Genomic DNA, 11171 nt, shown 5'->3' with positions numbered 1-11171 from the left:
TTCGAGAGTTGTATCTTTATCCTCTATCCGGGGCCTCTCATCTACTCGTATCACTCGAGTATGCGAAATATTGAGGTACCACGGTATGTAACCCAGAATTGCCTCATCATCAGTTTTCAATCGACTATCCATACCATATCCATTGAACCTTTTGTTATCCCAATATTTACATGATGGTAAAGGGTCGTGAAAAATATCAATATCATTATCAAATGATTTGGTTTTATTCGCATCGATTTGAAACTTTTTGTGCTCCTCTGGGACTTTTTGTATGTATCTGCATTGTCTTGCGACTCTCGTCGAGTTGTACATTAGATATCCCCTTGGGTGAAACAAAGGACCAAAATAATGAGCTTGCTCTTCTCACCTAAGCATCTTTCCTTTTCCTTTGGCCAAACCCCCCTTGTAAGGGTCAAAGACAACATCTTTCATCGTAAAGTTGTCTAACTGGCGTCTCAACTTCAGATAAACCACATCTTGGTCCTTTTCCTTACTCTTGTAGGTGTACATGTCTCCATAACAGTTACCGTCCCATTCCTTGTTCTCAAAATCCCTTTGCAGCAAATATTGGGAAGTGAAAATATATCCACGCCTGCAGAAAAGCCATATTCCCTCCGATTTGGTTCCTGTCAGCCCTGGAAGCCTTTCTCAACTCGTTCAACGAGTGTGCAAGGATGGCAGTGCCCCAAGAGTATTTTTGGATGTTCTCAAATGGTTGCAACAACTGAATAAAGTTGGCGTTCACACGGGCACCGGAAACGTTGGGAAAGATAACAGATCCCAGGACGTAGCGGACATACATATTGGCCGTGGCGAAGATACGTTCCTTGGTCACCTCTTTTCCCTCATCACGAAGTTTCTTTGTTCCACTGAAGAGTGCCCTCAACTTCGAGAGATGAAATATCCTCTGCTTGTGTTTGCCTACTAGCATTTGTGACTTGGTCATCTCCTCATCCCATTGGATCACTTCCTTGGTGAACGCTTAAATCTTGTCCACTCAAGCTCTTGCGCGTACTCTTTGTGTTTCACGGCTTTACCATCTATGCTTATCCCGGTAATGAACTTCGCATCATCTGGAGTTATCGTCATTTTTCAAAACGGAAGATGCAAAGTATCCGTTTCCCCGTAATATCTCTCGGCAAAGGCGGAACAAAGAGGTTTGTCGTAACCAAGATCCAAATTCTCGATTGCAGGCAACAACTCCGTAGATTTGACTAGATCGATTACTTCCTCAACTTATCCAATAGTTGATTTTATTCCTTGCAGTGGCCAATTCCTCATCATACTCATTGACGTTCCTGGCTTCATACGACGAACGACATCCCTGTGATCCTATAAAACAAAACAAATCCGATGGACAATAATCAAAACACTACATGGATAATAAGTTTTATAGTACATAATATAAGGTTTAGATAGTTACTATGGTATGGCAGACGACCGTGGCTCAACTCTCTTTATACCCCCCTAACACCCGTCCTCCATCACTGGGTAACCCTTTCACAGGATCATTAGGGCCGCGAGGAAATATCTTCTCCGGTTCGGGCATGTGGTCCCCTTTCTTCTTCTTTGGACTATCTTTCTTACCATCTGTCTTACCTTTTTCTTGTGCGTCTCCTCCTTGGACTTGTTCTTGAAATTCTCCTATCTCTTTATCACCTTCATCCTCACTTTCTTCTCCATCACCTTCATCCTCACTTTCTTCTTCATCACCTTCCTTGCCACCAGTTTCTTCTTCACTTACCTCCTCCTCGCCACTTTCTTCTTCATTGATCTCCTCCTCGCCACTTTCTTCTTCAGCAACTTCTCTATCACCATCTCCTTCTTCAATAGGTGTATCAGAATCATATTCTTCTTGTGATGGTTGCTCCGCTTGAGGTGATGGGTCATTGATGTGGATCGCTTTGGCTTTACTCCCCGAGCCCCTTCGGTGGGAAGCAATTAAATTTTGACCACCCTCTCGACGAGGTCTCAAACTCTGAGAAGAATCCAAATCATTTTTCCTCCTATATTTCTTTTCGGCTTGACGTTGTTGCTTTCCCTTGTTTGGCCTGTAAAATATGGAGACAAGTGACAAACAACAATGGAATTCAATGCGTATTTTTTAATTCAAGATATATAATCGGTTTACTCGATATACATATAAAGACCGATTCCTAACATAACACATCTACAATCGGTTTATATAAGTGCTAATGTAATTCGATTCTAAGAAGAAAAAGTTACATAAACATTGGGAATTCTTTCTTACAACAATCGGTTTACTCGATACTGTTATAAAACCAGATTATAACATTACACGTCAACAATCGGATTTTATATATGCAAATGAAATCCGATTATGGCTAAGCAGTGGCTACACAATCGGGCTATATGGACACATATATAATCGGATTCTAACGAAAAAGATTTACAGAAAAACGGTTATCCCTACAGTTATACAATCGGGCTATGTGGGTATTAACATTGACCGATTATGTTCAAATTTCTCGAACCAGAAAACACATGCAAGGCAATCGGTCTTTGTGGGCATGAACAACAACCGATTCCTAACACAATTGGTTAACAAATACATTAACATCGTCTGATTCTAGTAAACCCAGAAAAATTTGATTTCAAAATTTCTAATTTTTGAGTGATTGCATGTTACTAAAACCTAGTTTAGAGGATTGGGTTGATAGAAAAGTACCTGATTCGACCCATTTCCTCCTCTTGTGCGATCAAAGATGGTTCAACTTACTCAACCGTTTTCTTCATTTTGTTCCAAATTGCTTCAACAATTCCGGGATTATTCTCACTAGGAAATTTCCCATTAGTAGGATGCTTCACTCTTTTTTTTTTCTCCATTTTATTGAAGACAAAAACGATTAATCGTTTTTTGGTTTCAAAAAAATGAAAAAAGAGGGAGAAGAAGAAGAGAAGAATTGGTTTATGAGGGGATGGAAATGAAAATCTGATTTTGTTTTTAAGTTTTATTATTTAGAGTTAACGGGGATAAATTGGTAGTATTAATATTTTTTAGGGGGTAAATTGGTAGTTTCAGCAAATTGAGGCACCCCTTATCATTTCCTATTAGGTAGATGAAGTAATTTATAGGCCCAAATTAATCACAGTAGGTCCCAATTTAGCCAGGATATTTTTCTTCTCATTAATCACACTATATAAAGTACTTAAATCAAGACAAGATGAATTAATCCATGAAACTTCATATTGGACATACACATTCCCAAGTTAAATAATTTAATAGTAGGAAATACTAATAGGTCCTAGAAATAATATATTAGGATGAGTTTGGTCTACTTGAATCGGTCAACTGTCTGTTTGGTTATTTTTGAAAATATAAATTTTAGTTTGGTCCTAGAAATAACGGTTTGGTCCTAGGATGACGTCATGGATGATGTAATTGTCATTGTGTGGTGCAGAAATACCCTTTTAGATTATGACCATATATATAGTCAATTGGTAAGAGAGAGAAATCATTTCTCATATCTACATTCTCTTTCTTCTCGGTTTCTTCTCTTTTCTTCCTGCTGCTACGATTACTAGGTTTTTTTCCCCTCAGCTGATGAAGACGACGAAGAAGATTTGAAGATTGATTTACATGTTTTGTTGGGTGTTGGGAAGGTCTGTTATATCATGTAAGGTGTTTCAGTAGCTCAGAACAAAAAACCATGAGAATCAGTGGCGGGTGGAGCCAGCTTATGTCATGGGGTTAATTTCCGCCGAAGGTTGCTGCCTCTCGAGGTCTATTTAATCTTTCTAAGGCTTAATTTTTTGGACAATATGTACCCTAATCAAGGGAATGTATATGAAGAAAGAAGGGAACTAGCTTTAGAAGGTCAAAAAATAGGCTTCATGGGACAGTGCCGAAGGAATTAGTTGATTGTGGTCTATAATGGCTCTGCCACGGGTTCAATTGGTTTTGACTATAGAGTAAAAAAAGTCGTTTAAATCTTACGTTTTTTGGTTTTATTTATCCTTGGGTTTAAGCAGTAATCTCATATGTATCGGTCTGAAGTTATGTGGTTATACCTATCAAAATTTTGTCTTTGTAAAATACTAACCGGGATCCTATCAAAGCCGGAAACCATACTAAATTGAAAATATCTGCATAGTTCAGCTATGCAAGTTTGAGGAGTTGTGTAGTTCAGGTGCGATAATGGATTTCATGTATCGTATTTTTGATCTGGGCATGAAGTTTATTTTTTGAACTGCTGGACAATCACCAGGACAAAGTTCTTTCAGATAACTTCATCATTCATGTCAAGAAACTATCTCATTTACCAAAGTATCCGTAACAACAGGTTTGTTTCTGCTCTACAAAACACATAAGGTATTTGTTAGAACCCGTTAAAGATTTAAGTTTTTTTATGCCCACCTAGAGAAATTTTGTAATACCTTTTCGGGACGTGGCTTTAAGTTGGCTGTGAAAGTCATGGCTCAATTGGGCATTTTCTTTCACAACCAATTTAAAATCACCTCTTAAAAGAATTATATATGATTTTTCTCGGTGGGTGTAGAAAGACAATAATCTTTCGGTTCCACTGCTATCACCATTACAAATGTACCTTGCATTTTTGTAACATGTTTCCCCTATAGATCCGATCATGATTTTCATAATTTGAGTTTTTCTTAGCTCAACTCTTAAAACAAAATTTCAGAATGCAGACTTGAAGCTAAAATGAAAACCCAATGTCACCTTATACTTCTTACCCTAGAAATGCATGACTTGCTTTTGAAGGAACTAAATGAGGAGAGGCAGTTGGCATGGTCTTAAGATGAAGAGAATGTTCAATAGCTCTTTTGGTGCTACCTTCCTCACTGATACTGGTCAGGAATCTGCTTTTTCCTACAACTTTCATCAATATGCTGACGTCTATACCAGTAAACTAGAGAACTTTATGTTATATCCGCCAGAAGCATGGCTTCATGTTTCTTTCGATGTGAAGATCATGCCATATCATGTGAAGGTAAATTTTTTGACAAGTTCAATGGTGTTTGGAATTAGTGGTAAATTGGTGAAGCAAGATTGTATTCTAGGTTAACGAATTGAAGGTATATTGCTCTGAATTTACACCCTTAGTAGCTCGGATGTTATTTTTTTGTTTTGAGATCTCTAATGTGAAAAGGGTATATAATCTAAAGTGTGCCTGACCTTAGTATGGCTACTTGTGTCTGACTATGATTTAAGAAACTAAAATTAAACCTTAGTACGACTAGTGTTTATGATTTAAGAAACCAAAAAAAACTAAGTAACGTGATTTTAGACTCCATAGTTTGAGACTCGATGGCTATCAAAAGGTAGCTAATTTTTAGTTTCGCATGGATGAATCAGAGTTCTACAATATAGGATTAATGTTTCTCGAATTTGTAATTCTTTTGTTTTTGTTTGAATACCTGTTCTTTTACCTCTCATGTTTACTTTTCTTATCCAAGAAATTAGTGATGTTTTACTTTATTTATTTTTTTGGTTTTTAAACTCCAGCTTCATTAGGAAAATTCCAAGCTGAGATCATGATATCAGAATCTAGACTTCATAAGATTGCGCAATTCTACAATTTTCTGTAATTTACAAATCAAACTCTTAACTTTATCAAGTACAGTTATTCTATGGTTTTAACTTTTTAATCTCTTGACATCCCTTTTTCAGTCAGTTCACTCTGTCAGATGAGCTGATGAGAATCCTCACATTCTTTTGACATAATGAAATCAACACTGATCAGTCGGGAGAAAGTATGTATTCTTTAAAGTGGTGTATAGGAGTAGAGGAGGTTGTGACTTGGTTCTTGCTAACTCTCATTATTCATAAGAAAAAGTTAAGAACTAATACAATGATGTATAATTCTGTTAGAGCTAATAATAATATTAGTCAATAATAGTATATACAACTAATCGTAAAATTAGTATTTTTCAAAATGGGCTGAATTTTTTTGAAATACATTATCTATCTCAATGCGAGAATTTTATGATCCAAACTTCTAAAGTCTTCACTGTGATCTACTATTTATATTTTTTATAGTCATGTGGCTCAAAAGTGCCTACTATTTATACTTCAACTATCCAGAATTTCTTTATACATAAGAAATTAAACCCTGAATTAAACAAAATACATATGTTTCTTATACCCAAGGTGAAACAACCCAAAAACCCTAGCCAATTTAGACCAATAGGGCTTTGTAACACTGTTTATAAAGTAATAGCAAAGATAATAGCCAACAGAATTAAACCTTTCTTAGACAAAATAATCTCACCTTTCCAATCAGCCTTTCTATCCTCTAGACAAATTTCTGATAACATTATTGTGGCACTCGAGATTATACATTCCTTCAAAAATAAGAAAGCTAGAACAGTAGGTCTAGATATAAAAATAGACATGTCCAAAGCCTTTGACAGGGTTAATTGGAAATTTCTTTTGGCTACTTTATCATCCTTTGGCTTCAGTAGTGATATTTGCTTGCTCATAGAGCAATGCATCTCAACTACTATTATTTATGTCCTTTTAAATGGATCACCTGGTGAAGCTTTTAAACCCTCAAGAGGTTTAAAAGAAGGTGATCCAATCTCTCCATATCTTTTCATTATTTGTATGGAAATTTTCTCAAGGCTTCTCCTTCAACAAGAGAATAAGAAAATTCTTCATGGAGTCAAGACAACCCCAAAAAGTGAACCAATATCACATCTTTTCTTTGCAGATGACTGTCTTCTTTTTGTCAAAGCTGAACTGGTAGAATATAGGAACCTATTAGACACTATAGCAATATTTAGTAAAGCTTCTGGCCAGCTAAATAAATTTGAAAAGTCTGGAGTTTTCTTTGGAAGGAAAGTACCCCCAAAGCACCAAAGAATGATGTCTAAGTTACTAAAGATAAAACATATAAGTCTTAAGGATCCCTATTTAGGAGTTCCTTTATTTATGGACATGTCTAAAATAAAAACATTTGCACCCATACTTGAGAGTGGAATCTAAGGCAAAAGGCTGGAAAGGCCTAATTATCTCCCAACCTAGTAGGTCTGTCCTAAACATAGCAGTCTTAGCCAGTATACCCATTTACCAGATGGGTTGTTTTATCCTTCCAAAAAGAATAACAAATAAAATTAATGCCATTCAGAGAGACTTCTGATGGGGCAAAGAAGTAGGGGAAAAAGGCTTTTATCCCAAAACTTGGCCAAGCCTCTGCAAACCAATTCGTAAGGGAGGTTTAGGATTCAAGGATGTTAGGAAATTTAACCTTGATATGCATGCTAAGTTGGTTTGGAGACTAGTCAAGGAACCAGATTCCCTTTGGGTCAAAACAATGGGTTCTAGATATTTTAGAAAATCCTCTGCACTTAGAGCCAAAGCTAAAACCAATGGTTCTTGGACTTGGAACTGTATAAGTAAAGGTCTAGAGCTCATATATAAGTATAGCTTCTGGGAAGTGGGTAGTGGACAAAATATCAATATTTGGAAGGACAAATGGATCCCAGGATTAACAGACACATTAGAGAACATAAGCCCAGTACAATACACTCATTTAAATTTAGTATCAGAACTGATTGACCCAATGTTTAGCCCTTGGGATATGGATATCATTAACTCTATCTTACCTGCAGAAATAGCCAACAAAATTAAGAACATTCCCCTATTTAAGGACAATCATCATATTCTTAGAAAAGACTAGGAGTGGGACTTGGGTTGGGTTAACCCACCCTACCCATGCCCAATCCAAACGTTGGGCGGACATGGGCAACATATATCAAAACTTTGGGAAAGCTTGGGCATAAATTTTATAAATCCGAGTTAAATTTGGGCAAGCATAGGCACAAATATTTTTAACCCAAAAAACCCGCTCAACCCGAAGAACTATGATATAGTTATATAAAACTATTTTTATAATTGGTATTACTATCTATTGTGAGTAATTCTAGGTATTATCTTCAAATCTAATAATGAAAATATAAATTATATCTATCCCATTAATCATTCAATGTGAAAAAATTTATCATTGTAAATAATCTTCAGTTATTTGGAAATTTAAGATAAATGAAGCAATTAAATCTTATTATTACTAAAATTTGTTATTATCGTACAAATAAACTCGTATGTCTAGCGAAACTTGGGCCAACCCGAGGAACCCGATGAACATAACTTGGGCGGACTTGGGCATTGCCCCCATGGGTTCCACGGGTTCGATGGGCAACCTGGGCAAAGGATTTCTAGCTTGGGTCTGCCTCGGCTAAGACTTCTAACCTGACCAACCAACCCAAGTCCCAACCCTAGAAAAGACCAAATAAGATGGACTTTAGAAAGTCAGGAGACTACACAGTAAATCCCTGTATGATAAATTGAATGAAACAAATACTGAAATAGTTAGTCTTGACCTACCTGAATCCTTTTGGAAATCCATATGGAACTTAGATATTCCACAAAGAATTAAACTGTTTTTATGGAAGTGTTTACAAAATGCCTTATCTACTAACTCTAAGCTGTATGGGAAGGTAAGAGAGGTAGAGATACAATGTACTATGTGTGGAACTGCAACTGAAACTACTGAACATCTTCTACTCCACTGCCCCTATGCCACAGAAGTATGGAACCTAGCTCCAAACCCAATTTCTATTAACATAGATAATTTAAGTACCTTCTTATCTCTGTACAAAGGCTGGATCAATAACCCTATATGTGAAATCTCTTTAGAACTTATGCTAACTAAGATGTGGTTCATCTAGAAGGAGAGATGCAACAGAGTTTTTGAAAATAAATCAGTTTCAGCTAGATCTCTAGCTCAGGAAATACAAGCACACATTGCCTTCTGGTCAAACAGAAAAAGTTGACATAGTACAAAAACCAATCATCGCAAGAATACTAATGCAGCTGTATGGAAGGCGCTACTAGGAAATAAGCTTAAAATCAATGTAGATGCTGCTTGGATTTCTAACATCTTACCTTGAAGTTATGCTATAATTTTGAGAGACAATGCAGGTAACTCAGGAGAAGGAAAAGCTAGTCAATCCATATCTCAAGACCCACAAGAAGCGGAAGCTATAGGAGTGCATCAGGCAGCAGCTTGGGCTCAGGAGAATGGATTGGAAAACTTCAGTATTGAGGGAGATTTTCAAAGCCTCTTCAACTACATGCATGGAAAAAACTTTGATATCTCTTGGAGTTCAAAAGCTTATCTAGATGAAGCAAAAAGACTAGCTCAATCATATAATAACTTTCAAGGATTTTATTATGTCCCTAGACAAGGAAACAAGGTAGCAGACATACTAGCAAAACATGTTAGACCACTAAACTATCCTATTTTGTGGGGAAACACTCCTCCAATTTGTATTGAAAACCAACTATTAGTAGATAAATCTAATATCAGCATATCCTCTAGCGGATCGATATTAGATGGCTCTACTCCTTTTGTAACCTTTTTCTCGGAGGATCTTTATTCCTTTTAATGAAATGTCTTATTCACAAAAAAAAAATCCAAAAATATGCCAGCAGGCGGCCTGGAATTTTCTCCTGCATTCACTCAGAAATTTGCTTTGGACAAAAATCTTCCTGGTTACTGGTAAACCATGGCCTACTCGTAACATACCTAAATTGAATCATTGGAATATACAAGGTGAGTCCATCTTTTTTTTTGATCCATACAACAAGTTCTTTTTATATAGAGATTGATTTAAGAGAGTACATAGGATTTAGGGGGATCCAAAAGGATGCAACACCCAGGAAAAAAATATAAGAAAACAAAAGATACAGCTTACAACACAACAAACTTGAGGAAAGCCTCGGATTTCCAAAAAATTAAGAGGAAGAACTAGTACCACTTCATAAATGACCAGTACCACTTCTTGAATGTTCTCTCTTGATAGCTACAAATTTGGATTCTAAAACATAGTACTCCGATAGCTTTGGATGGATATGATTGCAAGGAGAGGAAGAACTAGTACTACTTCTTGAATGTTCTCTCTTAATAGCAGCGAATCTGGCCTCTAAATCATCGTACTCTGGTAGATTTGGATGGACATGGTTGCAAGAAGAGGAATCACTGGTGTTTGAAGTGCTATGACGCTGATGAGACTGAAGTGAGACTGACCTTATAAACTGATCCATTGGTGTTTCTTTCTGCTTCTGAGGTGGTGGCAGTGTCATGGACCTCTGCAAATTTTTGTTCTTCGATGGATTTGTTTCCCAGGTGCATGATTCTCCAGATGAAGCGTAGTTTTGTTGAAAGTCGTCTTCCATTTCCAAAAAGCGAAGTTCCTCTGGAGATATCTCTAGATCATTGTTAAATAAAAAACTTTTTCCACCGTGCCGTCAATCATCATAGTAGAAGGCATATCCATTTTCTTTAAATATTTCTTTCATCAACCTGAATTTGGCATCGTCAGATACCGACTTGGCCGAGAGCTTTTTGATTAACGGAGGGATCACGAGATTTCCTGGAAGCAATTCCACTGCAGCAAGTTCAAACTTATTCCCATACCGGTCACCAAACAGCCTACGTAGCTTAAGCAGCTCAGGCAAATCACCGCCACATCTTGCAGAAGCATATATTAAACTTGATGCTGCTCCATTAATGTCATTCCGGAAGTCCCTGCTTTTCCAAATATACGGTAAGTTGATCATAATGAATTCACAGAAATTTTCAAGTAGTTCATAAACATCCACTGTACCCTGGTCCTCGTAAAGCTTCTCAGCTCGGTCGAAGGCTCTTTGGTTTTGACCATTTTCTAGAAGTCGAAGAATGTCTTCACGCGACTGTCTTATAATTAAATCGCGCTTGTCCTTCAATAACTTTAATCGGCATTGAAGTCGTTTTATCACTGTCTTGCATTTAGACGCTTTGCTCCATCTAGAGAAAACTGAAAATAAGTTGTTCATGTTCTTAAACACTAGTAAAACCACATGTGCTATGCACATACTTGAATTGGATTCTTTTAACAACATCAAATTTGATAATAATGAAGAAAAAAAATTCTTAAAATAAAAATTTAATATTCTTGTTTATACTCATTACGTAGATAATTTAAAGAGCTTTCCAAATATATTAATTTACAAAAATCTGATGTGTATTTTTAAAGATAACTAAGTTTAATTCTTTTTGATCTATTTTTAAACAATGGCTGTGAATATACAAATATTGATTAAAGGCTTAGTTAATGGGAGTATTATTGTCATGTGAAAAGGCTTCACC

At 36.5% G+C, this 11171-nt stretch overlaps 1 protein-coding gene across 1 annotated transcript; it reads right to left on the bottom strand.

Annotated features, from left to right (window-relative positions):
• Positions 1-10291: 10291 nt before the first annotated feature.
• Positions 10292-10858, bottom strand: LOC113305990 (IST1 homolog). Its single transcript, XM_026554981.1, has one exon. The coding sequence runs from the start codon at positions 10856-10858 to the stop codon at positions 10292-10294; it is 567 nt and encodes a 188-aa protein (XP_026410766.1).
• Between the last annotated feature and the right edge of the window lie 313 nt (positions 10859-11171).

This window comes from Papaver somniferum, chromosome 8 (genome assembly GCF_003573695.1).
Source record: "Papaver somniferum cultivar HN1 chromosome 8, ASM357369v1, whole genome shotgun sequence".
NCBI lineage: Eukaryota > Viridiplantae > Streptophyta > Magnoliopsida > Ranunculales > Papaveraceae > Papaver > Papaver somniferum.
The sequence above is the reverse complement of the archived record's forward strand: the minus strand, read 5'-3'. Positions and strand labels throughout refer to the sequence as shown.